Raw genomic sequence first — 26,854 nt, 5'->3', positions numbered from 1 at the left:
TTGTCAATTTGTACTAACTCAGAGCATATCTGGGAGTTGCCCCCCAGATTCCTGACGTAACTAAAGAAGGCCTTGTGATTACCTTTAGTGTCTTGTGCAATTTTCTTTCGAGGCTGGCCTTAGATAATTTTATGAGGGATCGTAGTTTCTTGCTAGTACTGATCAGAGATGCCTTCCTTTTTTGGGATTTTGTTCTATCATGTAGTAGCTTCCTCCTTCTGTTGTATAGCTTATTTATGGCCAATTTTCTTGCACAATTTTGCACATGCAGGTCAAATTTAAGATTATCATCCATAATAATTTGCTATGAGAACTGACTTTGATGGTTGTAGTATTGAGAGTGGACTTTACATTTTTGTTTTTTCATTGGACAGAAATTTGGAGGGGGGGGGTAGTTTTTTTTTTTTTTTTTTTTAGGGTTGACTATGAGTTGTGAGTTACAAAGTCATGTATCAGTTTATCAGTTGCTGTTGGAGCCTCCTGAGTATTTCTTTGGAGGTATGCCATGTTGTCAGATGTGCAAATGAGTATGGAATCATCTGCATACTGTATTATGGAGGCCTGTTGTGTGGATGTGCGGAGGGTGTTGGTGAGAATGTTAAAGGGGCGGGGGCAAAGAAAAAGCCTTGTGGTACACCAGTGGTTGACTGGGAGGTATGGAGAGAGGGTGGAGTGTCATTTTATTGACTGATAACTAATGGATAGGTAGCTTTTGAACCATAAAAGAGTGGGCTGAGACAGACCTAATGAGGACATTTGAAGTAGAAGTTTGCTGTGACAAACCATGTCTAAGGGTTTATACTTGTCTAGAAATAAGGACAAGACTACTTTGCTGTTATCTCTAGCTTTCTTGAAAGTATCTATATAGGTTAGAAGTGCAGTGTTAGTACTATGGGAAGGATGGAAGCCATGTTGTGTAGGAGATATGAGTTCTTCCTGCAGGAGATAATTTAGCAATTGTTTTTAAATTCATTTTTCAATTATTTTGGTGAGGTTAAATAAGATTGCTGTATGTCTAAAGTTAGTAATGCCTGTTGAATTTTCTCCTTTGTGCAAAGGGATAATGTGTGGCTTTTTCCGGAGAGAAGGAACACTGGATTCCTAAAGTGACCTATTTGTAAGGATTGAGACAGGATAGGCAATACTATCAGCTGCTGTTTTATGGTATTCACCTGGAAGGCCATCAGCTTAAGTAGAACATGATTTGAATTTGTTTAAGAGTAGATTTTTTTATAGGAACTGGGCACAGGTTTGAAGGTGAAAGTGGATGTGGTGATACATGGCTTTTGGGCAGGGCTAGGATTAGATGCTGGAGAATCCTTCGTTGGAGATCTATAAAATAAGAGTTGAATTGCATTATGGTTTCAAAAGATGAGTTATTGGGAGAGGGATTAGGGTTGAATTTATAGCCGGGATGCAAGAATTCTTTAATAGCTGTCCAGTATCTTTTAAGGTTGTGTTTACTGTAATTGAGAAAGTTATTATAGTACAGTTTTTTGTATTCATTAATTTGTTCTTTAGTACAATTGTGAAGAATTCTGAAGTTTTCAAGATATTGTGGTATTTTAGATTTTTGCCATTCTTTCCTGCTTTTTCTGTGTCCTGCATTAGCATTCTACTCTTTTTGGATAGTCAAATTGCCTTATTTGTTTTTAGTCTCTTTCTTCCAGCAGGCGCAAGGCTATTTAGGAAGCTCCAGTCAGTAGATGATAGGTTAGTAAGGAACATTTCCAGTTTGAACTTATGAAAGTTGCATGTTTTGTAAACATGCTGTTTAGGTGGATGTGTGAGATGACCAGTTGTTTAGATTGGGAGATGGTCGCTGAGACAGTCAGACATTGTACCTGAGGTGGTATACTTGCTAGCATGTGATACTAGGACCCAGTATAATAGGGAATTTGAAGTTTTGCTATAATGTGTGGGGCTATTAATTAGTTGTGTGAATCTGAGTAAGTTCACACTAGATGTAGGGGAGTTAGAGTTTATATCCAATCAACTGACATTTACATCACCTAGTAGTACTATTTCTCCTGGAATTGTTATAGATATCCAATGTAGGATGTCTTCCGGTATAGCTGTTATTGCCAGGAGGGATGTAAAGAACAGTAATGCATATTTGTTTATAATTGTTTAATTTCAGGAAAGTAATAAAAAGGTCTGCTGAATTGAATTTTGGTATTGGCTTGTTGAAAGGGGAAATGAGGACGTTATTGGGATATATTAAAGCAATACCACCACCTTTCCTCTTTATATGGTTATTACAAATGATATTCATAGTCGGGAGATGTAATTTCAGATTAATTTATGATGAGTTTAAGCCAAGTTTCAGTTGCAACAAGAATATCGGGCTTCTGTTGGATAATCCAGTCATGTAGTTCAGCAATTTTATTTCTTATGCTTCTAACATTTATGGCAGCAAAAGTTATACTACCAGGGTTGGTGGTTGTTTGTTTTAAGGTTAGAGAAGTGTGTGGAAGATAATTGTCTTAATGTTCATTGTGACAGGCAGGGCCAGGATTAGAGTGAATGTCACCTCCTAGAATAATTTTAGTATATTGTGGAAAAATAAAGACTTGTTTTTAGGAAAATATTTTTCCACATAATTTTGTTTTTGTTTTGAATTGGTATTTATAGGTAATACATTTGCCCTAATCCTTGTGAATTAGGCTTGTTCATATGGTTAATTAATGAATACTTTGCAATTACATTACACAGCATTAAGATACTCATCAGATTGCCAGGAATAAAATATACTGATATAACTTTCATTGTAAAAACTAATAATGTATTTTCAAGATATTTAGTAGTAAAACTGCTGATATTCTGACCTCCCTGTTTAATTCTTGCATCATATGTGTCATTTAGTGCAACAAATCTTTTTATAAATATAACATCAATTGATTTAGTCAGTCTGGATATATTGTACGACAATATAACAGAAATATGAGATGGTGCCAGGTTTCCATTTCAAGCTACAGTAGACAAAAAGAATATCATTTTATTGTTTCATATATATATAATAAAAGTTGATCTATATGTAAAGGTTAGAACCCTATCAAATCCTTTGCTGACTGAATACTTCGTGTCTAATTTTGTTCTCTGTCAAAAACTTGACAGAAGCAAAATGTCAAATTTATCCCCTTCTTTGAATAATTCATCAAAAATGGACAAGTCTGCTACAAGAAGACCACCAAGCTTGAGAGACTGACTCCCAATGCATGCGCAAAACCCTTTAAGAACAACTAGCAAGGAATTTGTCCTCTACAAAGGCATCAAGGCTCCTTAGTGTCAATGTGCTATACAGTTCTGTACAACTAGTCGAATCTATTGAAAAAAAATAACTCATGAGCACGTGATTCCAAAATGAGAGAATACTATCTCTACAATTCATTAACACCTACACTAAGTGTACACCATTCGGAGTTAACAGACAACACAGACAAAACTCACACCTTCTTCCTCCTAATTTTAGTTTTCCTACTGATACTCTTTTAGCCTTAAATATTAAGGGGGACTCATAAAGGTTGACACAAAGCATAGATTACACGCACAATTAGCATAATCTTTCTGAGTAACAAGAAAGCACAAAAACTGTGGTAGGGATGTTTCTGAGTACAGATCATGTACACAAAGTGTAAGCATTAATGAATGTGGCCCCACATCTTGCATCTTCCAATTAACCTACTATCCCAAGAGGTTTGTAATAGTCATCTATATCTAGTGATGGGTACAAATGATACAGCCTGCAGGCCTGTGGAGTTATTAACTTATTTATTTAAGACTGATTTAAGACTGTTTACCAGGTTAGGGTGCTGATGAACAATGACTAGTTTCTGGCCCAGTCTGGGTTGCTAGTCATCAGTAAGGTGAAGAAAACTGCTCTAAACTAATATATTGTGCCCAGAATAAATTCTATATTATCATCATCCGCTAAGTGTTGTTTTAATATGTATAATTTAAGACAGGAGAAGACTAACAAAAAAATGCGGATCTCAAGTTTCAGGAGGCAAAAAGCTATCCTTTCTATTACAGATTCTGTAAGATGATACACTAGGAAAGGCAAAGCCAACTAAAACTATACATTAATGGTTTCCAGTAGTAAATCAATGCATGATATGGTTTAGTTTAAATGTAACATAATGAAATATTTCTACCACAATAGCAAATCCACTAAATGAAGAGCAACAAAGGACTCAGAAAGAACACGGTTCCTTAAAAAGAAAAGCTTTTAATATAATTTGGCAGACATATAGAAATATATTAAAATACAAAAGCCTTAAATATACATACAAAAATTATTACATTTATATTACAGCACAGCTCCATTGGTTGTCCAGTTCACGCCTCGATAACGAAGCAGGTTCTATGAGAGTCACTCCACTTCTGTGAAGTCTGTACACAAACACCATTACAGCCTGATATTGACTGTTTCATTGTCTGGTCAATAAACAAAAGAGTTACAACGTTTCTATACAGGTACATATTTCTCCTGCAGGCTGTAAGTTAACAGGTGAGCTAACATATACACACAACCTTTTATATGTACTGTAAGAGTACATAGATGTTGTAGTCATGTATGCAAATAAGCTGATCGTCAGCGCACACAAACACACATGCACATATTTTCAAATCACATATGCACATATACACAGGCATGCATGTTTAGACAAATATGTATATTTGCACACATGCACACAAACCCAGATGCACCATACACACACACACACACACACACACACACACACACACACACACACACACACACACACACACACACACACACACACACAAACATACCGATATATAAAATTCCAGTTTGTACAGTGCATATCCATAAATAATTTAAAAGAAGAAAAATACACGCATGAGAATGTCTAAAAAATTAAATTTGTCAAAAATGATGGGTTTATAGCACTTGAAGAGGCACTAGTTTAGTGGTAACGGGACATTCTATAAGCAATTAGATCCATCTGGCAGAAAGTGATGTTGCACATTATTTATTTCTTTTCTTTGTCAATAAATACCCAGGGCATTAATTAAATACCCAGGGCATTAATTAAATACCCAGGGGATTAATTTTTGTTTTTGCTTGTTTTTGTTCCAGTGCTGCACTATAAATATGCTTTATTTTCTCAATGTAATACTGCTCATATAGTCAGCAAGGCAAATATCTCACAAAACCCAGTGTCTGCCTTTTGGCAATCACTTCACAATGTGCAACAAAAAATATTTTTTTCCCTCTGCAATGTATTCTACCCATGGTTATCTAATAACTGATGTTACTTTAGACCATTATAATGTTTTTTGAAGCACAATGCTATGAACTTAATTTGTTGCCCACCAAGTCACTGCCACAAACATCAGACCATCTGGCAGTGCTAGTTTTGGGATAGCTTACAGCCTCAACCACTTTTAGAATTTGTAGGCACAGCTGACTTAATAAATGTACCCCTATGTTGAAAGTTCTGGATGATTAAGCATCGGTTAAAACCTCTTATTACCCTAAAATACTAGTATTCAGTAAATATTTCTAATTTTTAAGTGAGTAACATTTCACACCGCTCACTCATTTCTTTGGGTCAGACCCTCTTTTTTTACATGTGTGGTGTCACACACTAGGCATATGCTGCATGTATGATGCAGTGTGGTTCTGTTCTTTGTCACATACAAACACAGCTACCCTGTGTAAATGTGTTATATCCTCCTTAACTAAAATAAGCCTGCTTTAGTTAATGTCTTCAGTTTTCTGTAATATGTTGGTTTCTTTATTATGTTTGTTTTTCCTTTCATAATGCATTCATTGGATAAGTGATGTGGTATTACGTAGTAGCAGTTCACTACAAGTTAATGCCATATAACTTGGCATACCTTCCTTCATTTTTCATGCCTTCCTTCATTTTTCTTTCTGCCTCCAAACTGAGATCTAAGAAGCCAAGTTAATAACTACAAACACTATGACTGTAGATTTTCTTTTTCAGCAAAGAAGGGGGTTCTCTTGCATCCTTTCATACATTATCTGTTGGCATTTGTTAAAAAAAAACCTTTGCTAGTCTATGAATTTTGCCATTTCATAGACATATGCTTGAACTGACAGCAAGTTAACAATGCCTTTCACTCGGTTACATTGTTGTGCTTGGAAAAGAATAATCCACCATACCTCTGCTAACTTATAACTCTGAATAAGCTAGTGGCCAAGAGGATTCTTCATTCAGCTCAGATATTAACTTGCAGAGAGTTTTTATGCAACCTCTTGGGGTGTCTACTAGACTGGGGAGGAGGGAATGAGGGGGCTAAAGGCACATAGTGCAAAGAAGTAGTCACTCAGAAAACCTGTGGATGTCATTGTGTAGTACATAGTGAGCAGGGGATGTTTCATTATAAGATGGGCAACTGGGGTCACATCGACACTTCAAGATCCACATCATATTCTTCTGGAAGGTCTCTCCATCATCACATCGGAAGCGGACATGGATGGTGCGAGTTTGAGATGGTGTGCAGCAACGGCCATCTAGACAAGCACCACAGGAACGGGGGTGATACTGTCTAATACTGCTACAGCCTGCATATGTAAAGCGCACTGCCTCATCAGATTTCTTTGTTCGCACACATTTCTTTCCTTTCTGAAAAATAAAGAAAACAGAATGGGTTTGAGGACAGGCACAGAAACCATTTTAAACAGGAAGTAATATCTATTTACATGACTTTTATAAACTGGATGGAGGAGACAAAGTTTTATTCTCTGAGATTATGTAATCATACATTTGCTCCAGATATGTTTTACAAGAAATGCAATTAACAAAAAAATGTTATGCATTGTGCCAGACCAGATTCTTAATTCAATGATTATAAAGCACTACAGTGGTGTACATGAACAGTATTCTTATATCTTTAATTACACCCATGATTCTAAAACACTACTCTGGTATATAATAACAATAGCCTTTAGTTTATTTCTTTAGTTACATGTGTGATTATAAACCACTACTCTGGAATATAAGAACACTATCCTGTACATTATTTCTTAATTACATGTATGATTATAAAACAATACTCTGGTATAAGAACACTGTCCTTAAGTTTATTTATTTAGTTACACTTGTGATTATAAAACAATACTCTAGTATATAACAACCATAACCTTTAGTTTATTTATTTAGCTACACCTGTGATTATAAAACAATAGTCTGATATATAAGAACACTGTCCTTTAGTTTATTTCTTTAGTTATACCAGTGATTATAAAACACTAATCTGGTATATAGGAACACTTTCCTGTAGTTTATTTCATAAATTAGATGTGTGATTATAAAAAGGTCGATATCATTGAACGCTCAAAAAAGTGAACGATGAATAATCGACCCCATGTAAGTGAAAGCTTACAATCTTGAAAGCTTCCAAAAGAAAAAAATTGAAAGGATACATAAAGTGGGGGGCTTTGACCCCCACACCCCCCAATGTGGGGATCTGTGCCCCCAACACACCCTTACTTAAATATACCAACTGCGAGATCACACTACAGTGCTGAAAATGGCAAAGTAATGGAAGCAGCCAAACAAATTCTTTCCCTGGGAAAGAATTTGCTTAAAAGCCGCTTCGTTATTTTGTCTTTTCATTGTTTTAAGATTGATCAAGATGCATTCGATAGAATGCGTCTTCAGTCATCTAATAGGAACCCTTATAAAATAATACTCTGGTATATAAGAACACTATCCTTTAGTTTATTTATTTAGTTATATGCCTTATTATAAAACAATAGTCTAGTTTATAACAATCATAACCTTTAGTTTATTTCTTTAGTTAAACCTGTGATTATAAAACGCTACTCTAGTACATAAGAACACTATCCTGTAGTTTTTTTTTAATTACATGTGTGATTATAAAACAATACTCTGGTATAAGAACACTACCTTTAATGTATTCATTTAGTTACACATGTGATTATAAAACAATACTCTGGTATATAACAACCACAAAGTTTGGTTTATTTATTTAACTACACCTGGGATTATAAAATAATACTCTGGTCAATATATATATATATATATATATATATATACATATATATATATATATATATATATATATATATATATATATATATAAAGAATACTATCCTTCTGTCCTTTAGTTTATTTATTTAGTTACACGTGATTGTAAAACAATACTCTGGTATATAAGTAACTATCCTTTAGTTTATTTCTTCATTAACACCTGTGATTATAAAACAATACTCTGGTATATAATAACCCTAACCTTTAGTTTATTTATTTAGTTACACCTGTTATTATAAAACAATATTCATATATAAGAACACTATCCTTTAGTTTATGTATTTATTTGGTTATGCCTGTGATTATAAAACACTATTCTGGTATATAAGCACACTGTCCTTTAGTCTATATCTTTAGTAACATCTGAAACATGCATTAACGTTTTTAATGAATTATGTCATGTAGTTTCTTAGTTACCACACTTAGCTAGCAGATAGATGCTAGATATCTCTATGTAGTGACTTCACAAAAATGAAGGCTTTGATATGAAATCTGATAAAATGAAGGTGCACAAACCTTCACTATGAGTCTTCAGCCTGTCTTCATTGGGATCTGCTACACTATGCCAATTGGATATAAAAAGATGTACAAAAGTATCAAGGATTCAATATACAGTGGCATGGCCAAGATAGAGAGCTGTTAGCAGCACTGAAACTTTGCTCTGTTTATTTTGATTTATTATGACAGAATTTTTTTATCAGAAAATTCAGCTTATAGTCTTTTTCATTGGAAAATTAATATTTGAGTAGTTATCTACAAGAGTTTTTACAGAAAAATATAGTTGGTGTTTTTTCTGTTCCTGTCAGAACAACTTGTTGCTTCATTACTACGCTGAGTCACTTGAAAGAAACTACGCAAGAATCCACAATGAAAAAAGAACTGCAGCCTATACTAACCAGTATCCAAGTTATTGATACAAAAATAGATAAACTGGAGATGAAAATGGAAATATTAAGGAATAAAATAAGAAGCAGTTGCAGCTATTGAATTAAGTTATTAAGAAACAGCAAATAACAGCAACTGAAGAAACAGTAAATGGCATGGATGGAAAAGTGGCTGGAAATGCAGAATTCTGAACTTATAATAAATAATCTTGAAAGCAGGTCAAGAAGAAATAACATAAGAATCTATGTAATATCAGAGAAGGAAGAAGGAGACAATATTATTTTATTGTTTTAAATAACTGGCTTCCTAAGTCCCTAAACTTACCTGAAGCTCTCTCGTTTGGCATTGAGAGACCAGAAAGCTCTCTCTCAAACACTTCCCTAAAAACAATCCACCTTCTCCTAGAATAACTGTAGTTAAATTCATGTCAAGATAAAGACTTAATCCTGAAAACAGCCTGGGCTAACTCACCTATAAAAATAAGAGACAACTACATAAGGTTTGATAATGACTATTCAACTTCTGTTGACTAAAATAAAGGCATGTGTTGCCTTAATAATAAAAAAAAAACAAAGAAAACATCAAAGCACAGCTTATATTCCTGGCTAAAGTGAGATTTTTTATATGAGGTACAAAAACATTCAACACCTTAAATGAAGCAGATGAGTTTGTACAAAAGAAACTTTTGGACAAGACTGAAGATATGGATTGGACAATGACATGTTTAAAGAGACAAGCCACAAGGAATAGATGGAATTTAAAAGAAAAACAAAGTAAAATACCTAAAGACAAATGAATGAACTTATATTTGACAAGTTGTAAGTTCTTAGTATACTCTTGTTCTCATTAACTTCTAAATAAGAGTATCATCTGAAAAAAGGTAAACGCTTTTTTATTTGATCTTATAGATAATGTTTTAATACAAAGTTACTTATTCAATTTGATCTATATATGGGTTACTGTTGAATACATGAACAAAAGCCAGGGAGCTAGTCCCCCTGATGGTAATAGTAGTATTGACATTGAAATACCAGCTTAAAGTGTCTCATTACTGAATAGTGCGATTAAATGGTATAATATATAAGTTCTATACTAACAAGAAGTAAAGATTAAATATTTAAAGAAGGGCAAACTTTGTAACAATGATAGTTTAATGCTGTGTGATATGTTAATGTGAATCTGTTTTTTCTTTCTCTCCTACTAAATATTTAGTTGTTTTAAAAAAAGCATATAGCTTATGTAGAGTGGCAAACTTACTTCCCTGAGGGATTCTGATGTTAAATGAAAGGTATACTTTTTTCATGAAACAACTTTACAGTTAATCTTTCATGTAAAAGTCCATTTAAAATGGATTTCTATACTGCAGCAGCTCAACTGATATGGTCATGAGTATTATACAAGTTTACCACCTGAAGCATATTTAAATGTTTTCTAAGCTTTGGAATGAGTCTCAAGCTGTTTCTCATTCACAGAAGTCCCACAATGATGTCATAGACTTGCTGTAGTGTCAGGAAGAACTCTTTGACCTTGTAACATTCTGTGAAACAGAAAATACTTCAACAAGGTTGCTGAGGCAGAGATGAGGAGTAAATTAAACAAGGTGAACGTTAAATATAAAGTTTTAATCTTAGTAAGTTAAAAAGTATTAAAGAGACAAGCCACAAGGAATAGATGGAATTTAAAAGAAAAACAAATTAAAATACCTAAAGACAAATGAATGAACTTATATTTGACAAGTTGTAAGTTCTTAGTATACTGTTGTTCTCATTAACTTCATAATGAGGAAAATGTATTTCTGACAGTATGGGAATGTATGTTTGAATATATGTGAACTGCACCGACTTTGCTGTACTTATTGTCTAATTAGTTATGATTTGGTGTCTTACATATGCAACTTGCAACTATAGGTAATATAAGAGAATAAAATAACACTGAAGTAAGTATACAGGTAGGCTGACACAGTCATATAATTGATATAAGGAGATAAGGCTATATATATCATTTATATTTCCCAACATAAAGAGTTAGAAATGTAGTTCCTTTTCATTCACATTGGTATTCTATTTACTTAAAGTAGATGTTTGGGTTTATCTTATGTGCATAAACAGGTATTTGTATATGTATTTATGATTGAGAGCTGTTTAGTGGGTGGTTTGGCTAACACAGAAATTAATATATTACATGGAATGATACATAGTAGATTGGGCATATTTGAAATATATACGAAATATTCCTTTGGGGTCCAATTATGTCTTATATGTATTGATTGTAAAAAAGATAATAGGTACATTTTAATTTTAGTTCAAACATAGTTAGATTTATGGTTATTTAGGTATGTTGTGGTCTGATTCATTAGTACTTTATTGTTTCATTTTTCTCTTTCATTTCATGTTGATAGTGTCAGAGGTCAGGCTATAACAAGTATATGATATAATGCACTTTTAGTGTAATATGCTTATATTATAGGCTGATGTTATGTATTACTTACAAGTGGTAATTCAGGAACTGAAACTAATATATGGGCATACCTTCATTGAAGGTTGTGCGTCAGGGCTGGCAACACGGCACGTAAAAATCTACTGCCAATCATTAGCAGACCTGAGTTCTGCTGTGGTGACCCCTAACCGGGAAAAGCCGAAAAACACAACAATATAAGTCAAAAAATTGATCAATTATCTAAAAAGAGGTTTTGATAATATAGTAATGGAAAGTAAATAAGCCTATATGTTTCATGTTAGTGGTACCAGAGATCCTCAAGGTATTATATAATTCATTTATATGTATACAAGTCATAAAAGATGTTATGAGTGGGGTTTTAATAATAATATATTCTCATTTATACATTTGGTTTCTGTAAATATAGAAGAATAATAATGTTATATACAAGAGCAATTTTGCAGTTTAAGCACAAAAATGGGGAGAAAATACAGACCCTGGGAACTATCGCCCCATTAGCCTGATGAGTCTGGTATGCAAAGCTATGGAGCGCATCATCATGGACCTGCTTAACAAAGACATAGGCAATCTCCAAACTTTTGACCCCACACAGTTTGGCTTTGTCAAGGGGAGATCATGCCTACTGAACCTGATTGACTTCTTCAAAGCAGTCACCAAGGCTGTAGATAAGGGTAAGGCAGTGCATACAGCCTAACTTAACCTGGCCAAGGCCTTTGATACCATTCCCCACTCAGGAATCACTGATAAACTCACCAAAGTAGGCATCAATTCTTACATCACTAGGTGGGTTGCAAATTGGTTCACAGACAGAACCCACAGAATGAAAGTTGTGGATTCCAAGTCAGACTGTTGACCAGTCATGAGTCCCACAGAGCTCTGTCCTGGGCCCTCTCCTGTTTGGCGTCTACTTCTCAGAAGTCCAAGCCAACACAGAATGACTCTGGCTGACTATGTTCACTGATGACTGCAAGCTAGGAGTCATTATCAACACCCCAAGTGATGCAGACATCCTACAAAAGGGCCTCTCTGAGACCAATGACTGGCGTTGGAACCATGGCCTGAAGCTTAACTTCAAAAAATGCTTTATCATCCCCTTTGGAAAAAACTCATTTGCCATGAATTACCACATTGATGGGAGCCCACTGAACACTGAAGGGGTCATAAGAGATCTTGGCATCCAGGTCAACAGCCACCTCATGTTTGACCACCACATTGCCACTGTGGTCAGAAAGTCCTTCTATGAGGCACATCTCAACCAAAGGTTTCGCATCCAGGAAGAAAGAGGTCATCATTCCTCTCTACTCATCCCTCATTAGATCAATCATTGAATATAATACCCCTTTTGGCATATACCTGACCAGACACCTACAACAGCTGGAGATGTCACAAAAGTACCTCACAAAAACTATCCTAGGCCTTAAACATATGTCCTACATGGACAGACTCAAGAACCTTCAGCTGTTCTCAGGCTCTTATCATCTACATAGAAGTGATCTCTGCTTGACTTACAAAGCCATGTCCGACCCAGCCCTACTTGAAATGCTACACCTAAAGAAATCCCAATCTCCCCCATGTCACATGCTCCAGAGATCACAGATCACAACCTCATTACCACAATTAACAGAACATGCTGGAGGGACAGGTTCATCTCCCAAAGACTACCCATACTCTGGAATAAGCTTTACATTCATGTCAAGCAGAGCACCACCCTGGCCCTCTTCAAGCGAAGTCTTGATGAGTGGATGGGTAACAGAAAGTTCACCCCAAGGATCACTCCAGTTGCCCTACTGGATCCACTGTGAACTAACATTGATTGACACGGTGCCTGGGCAATTTTTTGGGCTAGGCTTGTAAAGGCTTCAGGGCCATTAGCCTAGTACACACCTATGAACCTATGTGTCACTCAACAAGAAATGTATGCGTGAAGTCACAGGCAAATTTGCATGGCATGTCAATCATGCATCATTGCCATACTACCTTACAGGCACTAGACATGTCAGTCACTTTGGACATGCCCATTTCTGCACAAAACAACTGGTTGGGTAGTGCTGTAAGGCAAAGCCTTATAGTTCTAATAAAACATATGTAACAAAAGGAAAGGAAATTGAGAAAACAGAAAAGTAAAGCAGAACATATGAAGACTGCACTTTCTTAATGCTTCCTACCTGCCGTCTATTTACTTCATCATTATCATTCTGAAATTGAGTTCTTCTAATTCATTAAAGCAAAATGACAATATTTAACACATTTATTTTGAATATTTTATATAAATTAAAACAATAATTATTTTACATACAAATGTATAATTAAGTTAACATTGTGGATTCTTTTCTGATCAAAAGCCCCATTTCCTTTAAATAACTAAAGTTATATTCTATATGCTGAAGTTTTTTGAAAATTGCACACATGCATGCATATCCCTTTAATAAAACTTTTTATTATGTCTGTCATAATCATTTTTATCTTCAAGAAGTGTAATATTTGACAGGAACGCTAGTATAACCCTTATGCATACTTACTATTTCTCTTCCTGGGTTTAAAATTAAAGGTGTATTATGCTCTTCTCTTTTTGACCATTCCATGTCCAATATCAATATAATAACATTTTTGTAAAGATCTGTGTTAGTAAAAGTGTCATAAATGTAGTGTTTTCCTGGATTTCATTTGATACTCTGTCTTCTTAGGTTTCAGTAAATGAGTGAGATGCAGGTAGACTTATTTGGCTTACATGTGCATCACTATATTGCAACAATTCTGATTTAAAATAACTTGAATATTTAAAATGAAAAATGGTGAAGCTTTTCTAAGACTTAAACTCTTGTTATTAAGATATTAAAATGTTGGTATGTGTATTCCCAGACTGATGCATATTTCACAGTGGACCACACCGTAGATGGGTCTAGACCAGAACTCTTTCTATCTGGGGCTTTTAATTAAATACTTACTAGACTCCAGAATGACCTAATGTCTAAATGCACAAGCTTGCATTCAGGTTGAAATGTTACTTTCACGGACAACTAACTATGGACAAATACCTCACTGAAACAGGAAATGACACTATTAAGCTTCTTACACAGAAATAATGAACACGTTACTATTCCTCCTGTTTGGTGTCTGCAGTTTTAATACTGTATATAATACTTAGAATAGATTATTGCTTTAGGCTTTACTTTTTATTAGGTACTCATTGTTGGCCGGGTTAGTCATACTAGCCCTTTACTTACTGTTATTTGTTTTATCTTTGTAAAGAATCTGGTCAGATATACTGAAGTGTAGTCACACATGTATCCTTGAGAACTGCATTCTCTAATGTCAATTTAGTCACAGAAGTTAGGATTTGTGATGCATCCATCTCCAGCAGACATTGTCATGGGATCAGTGACTTATTCCAATTTGAATAATTTGTTTCTACCAATATTCAGATATATGTATATTTGTCCTGTTCATATATTTCCTTTTGCAAAGCGAAATAGACATGACCACACCACAGGCATATTCATGACTGACCTCTGGATTTTATTTCTTTACTATGGCTTTTTTCTGTTTTAAACTGATAAAGTCCCAGTTAAAGAGACCATAAATAACATTAGGTTTCTTCAGTAATTATAGTTTTTATTGTAAAATTTCATTCTTTTATTATTATTTTTCTCGATTTGCCTCAGCTTAACTGTTCAGTATTTGAAGTTATCGGCATGTTGTTTATGTAAGTTTTTAGTAAGAGAAGATCATGACAACCCTTGAAATCCTTATCTGTTTAATATGGAAAATTGCTCACTGTTGGTTCTAAATTATTAGATATCTTAATTTGTGTAGTAGCATTAAATAAATTACATTGGTCTATATTGCCTTTATCAGTTGTATTAAATCAAGGAACATGTCAGAATAAATGAAATCTCCTTTGCAAAAATCCTTATTATACTCTGATAACAATTAAAAGACCTTCCTTATAGGCATTTAATTGAAGCAAGCACATATCCTTATATGATTGCTCTCACTCTATGGACTGTAACATTTATCTCTGATATTTTATTTTGAAACGTGTAATATGTTTATATGTTTTTTCCCTTTTTTTCTTCTTTTAACTGTATAGTTAAAATCTGGACAAGTTTTTTTCTATAGTAATTTAATAGACTTCAGAATACCTATTAATTTTCATAATAACTCCTTCTATAATTTCTACTTAATTATGCTTATGCTTTTATGTTAAAATTTTAATTGAAACATTTACAAAAACTAGTTTGCTATTTTCAGTACAGAGTGAATATTTTGGATAGTTAGAACAAGGAACAGTTTTTTTGACTGAGTCAGAAGGTACACTTGAATGGTAACGCTAATCAAGTGTGAGGTTTTATACATCCTAATGGGTTTACTTTGTTATTTTAAAATCTTATCTTAATTTCTTCAATGCAAACATCTTTGTCTTTACAATAGACATTGTTTTATGGAAATATATTCATCAAATCTATTTTACTCCACATAGAATGGAATTAATAACTAGTCAAGAATTAGGATGTTGGAGATGCAAACTAAAAGTGATTTCTAACTGGCAACACATGTTTTATGAATGTAAGTTCAATCTTTTTGGGAGAAAATTATTTTTTTGCAAACTATTTTTAAATGATGATTTTCAATTGACCAAGTCAGTGATTTTGTTTAATGCCCCTATTCCCAAATCTATTCCTAAATCTAAATAACCATTGCCTTGGATTCTATTAGCAATTGCTTGTAAAACTATTACTACTCACTAGAAGATCAAGATTTCTCCTACTTTTATAGAATTCAAGAACATCACTCAATGTTTCACAAATGGAAATGGCTACAATCAAGACAAGAACTAAAAGAATTACTTCCTATTAAAATACTTGGATTAAAGTTGTGGAGATACTAGGAACACTGACTGTAATATCATTTGATTCACATGTTTAAACTGTAAAGTCTAAAGTGTTTATTTACTGGACACCCTTGTAAATACTTTGTTGTAATTTTTTTGTGAGTTTCATATGTTTCAAATATTCATTCTGTAAGTTTGATTGATTTAACAACTTTGAATCTATTTCTATTTAGTAATATGCAACAGTTTTCTTCTTATAAAAAAGTTTAATAAAAAATGTTTTCAGTAAAAAAAGAAAAATGGGAATGACAAAATATCAGTAAGAATTCATTTTATGAATGCAATTTGAGTAGAAGTGCTGAAGCAAGGATTCTGAAAATAGTCATAGTTGTGGGAGAAAACTAGCAATGGCAAGTGAGGACTGTAAATTGAAAGAAACAGTGAACAAGATTCTGCACTCCTTTCACAATAGGAACAGCTACTATCTATTCAAACACTTCACTGTGATGTTTACTCATTCGAATTATGTAAGAAGGAATGGGGGAGTACCTAGGGAAAACTAGCACAAGAATAGGGTCAGCATGTAATCTCCATACAGAAAATATGAGGAAGTGTGGAGTGAACCAACCACAGACCAGTGAAGCAGAAACTTTAATGACTTTATTTAGAAGATACAGTAATTAAGCGACTAAGTTCTTTCATCAGCTGTAGTCTCTATACGGTATTAAATAGTATCCTTTACAAAAGCATTACTCAGCAGAAAGGAGCTTGGCACTATCAGATCCAACATGTCAGCATGCTCTTCCATACTAAATTCATGATAGAAAATTGACCGTGAGATTAATGAATTCGTTTAAAAAGTCAGGAAGATAAACCTGAAGCTGTCACTGTTTTTCAAGAAAGCACCAATGTGGGTCTAATGCAACCAGAAAATTACACAGAGATTACTGGTTGCGCTATTTGGAACATCCCCTTTTCCCACCATTGTGTCTTTTTTTGCTTTTTTTCACTCATGCAGCTGACCATCAGTGCATCATGGTGTCTCCATCCACTGTTGGGCCTACTAATCCTCTTAACCTCTTCTGTACTCAATCTGATAGGGTTAGGCTGAGGTATGCTCATCATATCCTGCCACGTAGTGTTTTCTTTCATTTTTTGACCAATACAAATTTTCCCTGTACTTACCTGCACCTGTCCGAGGACCACAGATGCACTGGACAAATGTTGGCTTATCACCCCACCACGTCAGTAGCTCAGCGTATGTCCTCCCCTTCCCCTCTTTGGACAATGCCCCCACCATGAATTACAAACTGGAGGGACACCAGGGTGACTATCCCCACCACCATGGTATGGCATGCCTATCCTTTCCTGCCAGCCCTTGTACATGCAAGGCACTAACTGAAGCCAGGTTACCTGGGCCACAGACAAGGTTTTATCCTTCTACACCATGCAACTGACCATCAGTTTTCCCACTATTTATTTATGCCGAAGTTTCAGTCCAGTAAAGTTCTCCTGTATTTTTTAAAGTGACTCAGAAATGTGTTACAATAAAATAAAAATAATTTGGATTTTAAGTGGTCTAACAAATACATACATATATGTAAATATATGTGTGTGTGTGTGTGTGTGTGTGTGTGTGTGTGTAAATATACACATACACACACACACACACACACACACACATATATATATATATATATATATATATATATATATATAGTCTATATTGAATTAGCGAAAGCTTAGAAAAGCGAACGCTAATTCATCGACCCTTTTTAAGCGAAAGCTTAAAATCTCAAACACCCGGAACAGCAAATATTTTCCCTAGGAAAAAAAATTGCTGTTCCGAGAAACACACACACAACACAAGCACACCAAAAAAACAGCAATCCAAACACATTCACTTAAAATCCTACATCTACCCTACACTAAACTGCACATACACTACTATCTATCCACTTATCTTAACCCAAACCCTAACCCTAAGGTCCGTCACTATCCCACACTTACCTGACCTGCACCCTAACCCTAACTCACCTACCCCGCCCTAATCCTAATGTCTGTCACTATCGCACACTCACCTCACCTGCGCCCTAACTCACCCAAACCGCTCCCTAACTCTAACATCTGCACAACTGCAAACTTACCTGAACCCGACCTGTAACTTCCGACCACAGAGCTGAAAATAGCGAAGCCACAGAAACGGCCAACCGAATTCTTTCCCTAGGAAAAAAATTGGTGTTCTGCAGCTTCGCTATTTTCAGCATTCACTGTTTTGGGGTCGATATTAGAACATTCAATGTTTTAAAACTTCGATGTTGTAATATAGACCCATATATATATATTTATATATATATATATATATATATATATATATATATATATATATATATATATATATATATATATATATATATATATATATATATATATATATATATATATATATATATATATATATATATATATATATATATATATATATATATATATATATATATATATATATATATATATATATATATATATATATATATATATATATATATATATATATGAATATATATATATATATATATATATATATATATATATATATATATATATATATATATATATATATATATATACATACACATATATACACACACACATATATATATAGGCATTATATATGTGTGTGTGTGTGCGTGCGGGTGCATGTGGGTTTGTGTGTGCATGTAGGAAATGCCTACTTAAACTATATATTTCCCATCTCTTATACTCCTTTTCTATGATGAATTTTGTTGTATTAATCTTCTTTTCATATAGTAATCCCCCAATCCTTTTATCTACCCACATGACTTTCTGTTGTTTCACATTTAACCCTTTTTGCTTGCACATTTAATCAGGTCAATAACCATTTCTTCTTGCTCTTATTTTTAATACTTCTGTGTCCTTTCTCAGTACACCTTCCTGCAGCACTTTCAGTTTCATCAGTTTCTGTCAGACATTCATCCTGATTTGCAGCATGTTTCCTAACAAAATGAATTCTACCTGCTGTAATTTCAAATGTCTGCCCTTATTACCCTTCCCATACTAGTACCCACATTCTGAACCCCACTACAGCTTGATTAGTTGTGCAGAAGTAATCTCCTTTCTCTTCAAATTAACCCCCTCCCCCACCCTTGAGTCAAAGATAGTCCTCTTCCATGTATTTCTTAATCATTTGAGTAGGTTCAATTTCCATCGAAATGTTTCCAATTTGCCAGCTCTGTGACAAAGAGCGATAAAGCCATGTCTGGTGTCTAGATGATCCAGGTTCAAATCATGACCTAGGAGCTGCAACAGCCAGAAGGAGAGAAAAGGCAGTCAGAGGACAGCAGTGGTTCAGCCATCTTAAGAGATGGATTTGGATAAGTACTATCATGTGAGCATCCCCCTGGGGGAAGACACTTAACATACACTCTCTATATGCATGGATTAAAGACTGAAAACAGCCAAGGTGTGCTCTCACTCCAGACAAGCAATGAGGGTTTGTAGAAACATACACTCCTCCTGCTCCCAGCATAATGGATATTATGCTGAGCTTGATTGCCAAGAAGGTGAGTGCCTAACATCAAAAATCCCAGGCATTAACAAGGATAAAACCATACAGAGATTACACTCACTTGTCTAACTACTCAAAGATGTGTGAGGGCACCACCTTCATAACCTTGAGTCTGTTCCAGGACAAGTCAGTATTGTACAATGGAGGGAATGGGATTGTAGAGCATGGCTTATGGTCCGACCACTACTCTGACCAAAACGTAATCTTAAAATAAGCTGTATCAATTTTTCCTTCCATGTTACCTTAAATTTGGGCACTTTTCAGTTTACTGCTATAAGATAAAGTTATTCAGATACCTTACTTCTCCTATTTGAGCATAGACTCTTCCGTATCCCAGAGCTTGTTGCCATCTTTCTTACCCGCATTTGGTGGTCACTTTATGGTGGCTAGTCACTACAGGTTGTCTGTCCTATCTTTCTAAATTATATGGCTCACATGCAAGTTCTGATGTGATGAAGTTCTATTTGAATGAAAATACACACAAGAGTTTTATAAAGATCACTGCATTTTAACATTGAATTTGAGGACCAAAAACATAATAAATTCTTTAAAAAGAATGCAAAGACTCCACAGCTTCTCCCCCCCATTTTTTTGTGGTCCACTCCTGCAGATAGTTAGATTCTTAGAAATTAAATGGCAAGATCTGGCTAAAGAGAGACAAGCTCTTGATATAACTGCAGGGTAATTTTAACAGTTCTGTTACTTCTAAAAAGAGTGACAGTGGTATGTGAACATGGTACAGTTTGAAATTACTGCCCTTAGTTGTTTTTCCCTATTGCAGTTGAACTGGTTCATTGATGATGTTTTTTACTGCAGTCACAGTAGGCCCTGGAAAAGTAACTGGAAGTTGTCAAGCTTTACTTTATTTTGGCTACTGCTGCAACCTCTACTGGTAAGCAAAACTGCACTCTGTGGATAAGAGTAGTAATTTTGATTACTGCTGTAATTCTGACCTTTCTTGGCAGGAATACTTTAGTAATTAAATTAGCTACTATCTTATCTGTGACTTTTTCTGAACACATCTCCATCAGACATCTCTCAAGGCAGATTTTTTTATTCTTGAAACTTGAATGTTTTCATAGCATACAATCTCTATGATGACTAATAATAACAATAACTATAAGAAGAAATTCAGTTTTCATTCTGTTTGCCGCATACCTTCTGAAGAATTATGGTTAATGTGGAATTGCATGGTCGTAGCTGGCACAGCCGTGTCTGTTTTGTGAGTTTGCACTGGGGGCTGTCATTGGTAACCCTTGTTGATATTCCTGTTCCACATGACTTAGAGCATGGAGACCACTCTGTTGTTTGAATAACGCATTTTGCTCTGCTAGAGTGCTGGTCCTCAGTGTCTGCTTGCTGACCTAAGAAAACATTGATAAAACATTTTCAAAATGACTGCACAACATTCTCAGATACAATAGCTATTCCATAACAAATATTTCAAATAGAAAATGGTTTGGTTTGTTAACATGCAAGCAACATTTAAACTTTCATCACTGTAAAAATACACAACTATGTTATTAGTTGAGAGTTCTTGCTATGAACCTATTGACATTTTATAATACAGCATCTGGCAACTTATTCTCTACATCATGATTATGTAAAAAAAAAAAAAATATATATATATATATAAAATATGTGTACATATATGCACACATATATAGCTATATATGTATATACCTATCTCTCTCTCTCTCTCTCTCTCTCTATATATATATATATATATATATCAGCAAACATCAAACCAAAAAAAGGTGAAACAAAAAATAATGATCTAAAAAGACAGAAAGTAAAAATATTGAAAATAAACAAATATTAAAAAAAATATTTTATGCAGGGGCAGCCCCACCTGCAACCCCACATGTGAGTGGCTGTGGCCCCACAGTTCCAGCAACTTATACATACCACCTCTAAGATCGCACAACAGTGGGAAAAAGGCAAATTCCCACTACCCACTATATAGTAACCTTGCATATACATTGGCAAAGCCAGCAGTGCTAATGCATGCATCATTCGATATTCTGAACCTTTGGCATTAGTGAGTAATACCATACAAACACATGCACACATACATATAGCTAGAGAGAGCTGGATATATATTTATATTCCATAATTCCAATACTGACATTCAGATGCAGTTTTGTAGTAGTAAAATGAGTAAAAAAAATTTCCACTACCAGACTCATTTATTATCAAAGATATGTGTGACCAAGTAAAGATGCTTTTAGAAAATTAATTAGTTATTCTCTATTACCCAACTTCTTCTATTCTGAAAAATTCCTAGAGCGTGCAACAATTGTCAGTAGATTCTAACTAAAACTATGCAGCATCTTGACTGAGAAACAGTGGGGCACCTGGTCACAGACTGCTGTCAGAGAGTTTGACAGCAATAAGAGAGAAAATTCATATTTAGACAACACAGGGAATCCTACAAACTTATGTCTTATAGAACTAGCAAATAAATAAGGTGAATTAAGAGTAGTTGAGAAAGATATTATTTTGCTGAATTCCTATCCAGTCTAAAGACTGATTTTTATCATCTTCCCATCAGAATCTGTGCATGTTGCTCTGGGTCTGTGCATGGCTTGGTAACATGGATATTAGTATTATTGTCACAATTACTTAGACCCCAGGTATAGTTCTCCACCTCTTAGCACAAAAAGCTAGACAAAGCCCCTAAAATAGGGACACATTTTTAATATTGGTCTTAGAACATTACTAGAATAAAAGGTCATGCATTTTCTGAAGGACATGAAGACTGAAACTCAAATGCCTGTATTTATTTAGTGAATTCAGTCTTCTCTGATTTGCCACAAAAATCCAGAAAACCACAAATACTGTGAAGAACAGACCAAACATATGATGCAAAAAGCTAGATATTCTGTGAAAATCTGGACAGTTGAAAGGTAAGACCCCAGGTTTGATCCTCACCTAGGTGCATTCTGTACTGTGTGTGCTTGTTCTAGCTACCAGTGTATGTAGTTTTCTCTGACATTCCAAAGGCCAGGCTGGCAGGGTGACTAGTGACATTATATTGTCCTTAGAAAAGTGCATTTGCTTGATTGTCTGAGTGCCCAATGCTGGTGATGGATCAGCATCACCTTAGTCAGAGCTGCTTCCTGTCATGTGGCTGTATTACATGATGAGATTGGCTCCACAACACACAACCAGGAAGTGGAAGGGAACAATTGTAGAAAATAGCTGTCTGGCTGTCTGGTTGTATGAAAAAGATGGATAAATGGATGAACTGGAAGATATTGCACTTTCTAGATACTGTAAGGTAGTAACTAAACTAATGTTCCTCTGCAGATACCAACATGTCTCCGTCTTATTTAACTTTACAAGTTCTTATTCAATAATTATGTAAATTGTACCTTCCCTAATAATTATAACAGAAAGATGAAAAGTTCTTTAAGGTCAACCAGCCCACACTGAATAGTCATTGAGAAAATTGTCATCATGTAAATGGCTGACACTAGCCTCACAGTTACTGTTACAGCATGGGCTGCAGTTCTTCTAGTCACTGCTAAGCATCTTGTAAATCCATATGATGGGCACTTGGCCCCTTGAAACCAAATCAGTAATGCATCTCCTTCAGCCATGAGTTATTTCTCTTGTTGTTCCCTGAAGCTCCAAAGCAGTGCCACAAGGGGACACCAGTCCTCTGTCAACAAATCAGTCTCCCACCAACAGCCTGACAAGGATGGATGCAACTTTCCACCTGCTAAAACCAACCTTAACCCACCAGTAGATATCACATTAGACACCTCAAGACACAGTAATCTTATCACATAATAACCCACACTTTCACTTCAAAGAAATGTATTCTAAACAGTTAGAAAACTCATATAAATGTCTCCCAGAAGAGCAGGTAACAAGCTTTGCAAAGGTCACCCTTATCTGATCCAAAATCCAAACTTGTAGACAAATCCATAACTTAAATCTACAGTTTATCACTTACCTCAAAAATGATGCCTGCACCCTTAAAATATGCAGTAATTATTCCATTATTACAATTACTTTCTGCAACAGCTCCTAAGTGTTTCAGACCTATTGCTGACTTGTCTGCTCTATCTAAAACGTTTGAAAAATGGTTTACAAACAGATATCTGACAACATATATACCACCACGGGTTACTTACAGACATACAGCTTGGTTTCATAATGTTGTAAACACTTTTACAGCTCTTTACTCAGTTGCTAATGCCATTTAGACTTATATGAAGATATATTTGTGGATTATTTTTAACAGTATTTCATTAATAAGTAAAGAGTTGTCTGCATCATAAGTGAGGAGTATGAAACGTTAACTTAATCTTTATTGATCTAGTTTTGTAGTCAGTAACGATAAACATTCTTTTATGGTCTTTGCATTTATGTTGACATTATACGTGAGTGCGATTGATTTTTTTTTAATGCCATTGCTTCAATATTCTTTACTTTTATACTTTCCCTTTTAATTCGGCTCCAATGCAATGGGTATTCAGTCATCACTAATTGATTTATTGCCAAATGAGCAACATTAAACCAGTGAAGTGTGTTATTTTCACAATCATAAGTAGATGAAGTGACACTTTGACCAAGATTATCAAAGGCTGAAAAATATTCTGTATGAGGGTAATGTCCCCACATTTCTCATGCAATGATAGACCCCTGTACTTTACCTCATATAAATACCTCTACTTAATTCTCAGATCACATCATTTTAAGGAAAGAACATCCTGTAATGACTTCAGAGAAATGCCATGCTAGAGCTTTTCCCATGCTTGTGTGGTCATCAGGGAGCTGTCTTTCTATCAATAAACCATTCTCATTTTAACTTTGTAACATTCTTTAATTTTTCTAATTGTATTAGCTATTTCTTTTAGTTTAATCTGGAGTTCTCAACATTTCCCTTTCATTTCATCTTTACATTTTATAGAATTGTCTGATGAACCTGGATTTCTTTCGCAAACTAGTTTTGTTAATTGGAGAAGCCTGTGTATCTTGGAAGCCTTCATACTGCTAAAATATACACAAATTGGAGTGCAAAAAGGATTGCTATAACAGAAGAGATTGACACTAAATCTTCCACATGGTATAACATTAGTCTACTTGTGTATTATGGTCTGCCTCGTATTTAATTCATTCTTTTATTCCGTGGCTACATTGTATCATTCAAATGAAATAGATGAGCTTGAGCAGTTTACCTGTCATCTGTGCTCATCAAAGTCTTTTGCTGAACAAAAGTGAGCCAACATGTCAAATCTCTCAGAGGTTTATCTAAGCAAGAGTCAGACAAGCTGCATGCCACATTTCCCAAAACATAGTTTTGCCTTTTTTTCTTATTTTGCATTTACAATGGTAAGTCAGTCGGCTACTGTCTGCCGAGGAGGTGACAGAGAAAAAGTAGGTGGGAGTTGTAGTGTGGTAGTCAAGTGACTGCTATTCAGTTAGGGGATTATCTGATGTATGTTGGTCTTTTGGGAAATTATTTAGGGAGTATTGTATTTGTCATACTAAACATGAAAAGTGAGATAAAGAGTTTTGTTTAGCTTGTCACCTGATGTGGCTTCATTGAAGTATTATTGTTTGATTTAGGAGACCTGAATACTGGTCACACTAGTGTTGCCCCCTCTCATTTTGCAGGGCATTCGTGATTTGGGCTGTGGTGTCCTATGGGGAAAAAACATGAAAATGGTGAATGACTTGCTATTTTAGGGGAATAAATGTTGTCAACCTTTCCTCTACATATTGCAGAAAACCATGTTATTGCATATGAAATACCTAAAATAATATAAAACCAAATAAATGACTACATAAATGCAACAGTGAGATTCAGTTTGGTAATAAACTGAAAGTTAGTCCAAAGTACTTAAACCAATAGACTGTCCTGTAGAATCATACATTTTAATGAGAAACATCCCACTCTGGCCGTCTTAAAAGCTGACAACTCTAAAAGTTGCTCACATACTAATTATCATCAGTAGTATTATTTTACATTTGCTCCCATACTAACTATCATCAGTAGTATTATTTTAGAGATGCTCACATACTAATTATCATCATTATTATTATTTTACAGGTGCTCACACAGTAATTATCAGTATTATTTTACAGGTGCTCACATATTATCATCAGTATTATTATTTTACAGGTGCTCACATACTAATTATCATGAGCAGTATTATTTTATAGGTGGTCACATACAGGTGCTCACATACTAATTATCATCAGTAGTACTATTTTACAGGTGCTCACATACTAATTATCATCATTATAATTATTTTACAGGTGCTCACATAGTAATTATCATCAGTATTATTATGTTACAGGTGCTCCCATAATAATTATCATCAGTATTATTATTTTAGAGGTGCTCACATACTAATTATTATCAGTAGTATTATTTTAGAGGTGCTCACATAGTAATTATCATCAGTATTACTATTTTACAGGTGCTCACATACTAATTATCATTAGTAGTATTACTTTACAGTTGCTCACATACCAGTTATCATCAGTATTATATTTTAACAAGTGCTCTCATACTAATTATCATTAGTAGTATTATTTTACAATTGTTATTTTACAGGTGCTCTACAGAGTAATTATCATCAGTATTATTTTACAGGTGCTCACATACTGATTATCTTTACTGTTATTATTTTACAGGTGTTGACATACTAATTATCATCAGTATTATTGTTTTACAGGTGCTCACATATTAATTATCATCAGTATTATTATTTTACAAGAGCTCACATACTAATTATCATCACTAGTATTATTTTGCAGGTGCACCCATGCTAATTATCATCAGAATTATTATTTTACAGGTGTTCCCATACTAATTATCATCATTATTTTTTATTTTACAGGTGCTGACATACTAATTACCATCAATATTATTATTTTACATGTGCACCCATACTAATTATCAACAGTAGAATTGTTTTACAGGTGCTCACATACTAATTATCATCAGTAGTATTATTTTACAGGTGCTCACATACTAATTATCATCAGTAGTATTATTTTGCAGGTGCACCCATGCTA

At 34.5% G+C, this 26,854-nt stretch overlaps 1 protein-coding gene across 1 annotated transcript in view; it reads right to left on the bottom strand.

Moving 5' to 3' along the window:
* Positions 1-4,208: 4,208 nt before the first annotated feature.
* LOC122790921 (CCN family member 1-like) overlaps positions 4,209-26,854 on the bottom strand; it is a 35,439-nt gene continuing 12,793 nt past the window's right edge. The window contains exons 4-5 of the mRNA XM_044058606.1: positions 20,972-21,177; positions 4,209-6,620 (exon numbers count right to left, since the gene is read on the bottom strand). Coding sequence (XP_043914541.1) covers positions 6,318-6,620; positions 20,972-21,177 — 509 coding nt within the window. The 3' untranslated portion in view covers positions 4,209-6,317. The remainder of the gene's footprint in view (positions 6,621-20,971; positions 21,178-26,854) is intronic.

The sequence above is a fragment of the Protopterus annectens genome, chromosome 16.part0, assembly GCF_019279795.1.
Source record: "Protopterus annectens isolate FY-2018-M chromosome 16.part0, PAN1.0, whole genome shotgun sequence".
Classification (NCBI taxonomy): Eukaryota; Metazoa; Chordata; order Ceratodontiformes; family Protopteridae; genus Protopterus; species Protopterus annectens.
This window is presented reverse-complemented; position numbering and strand designations above follow the sequence as displayed.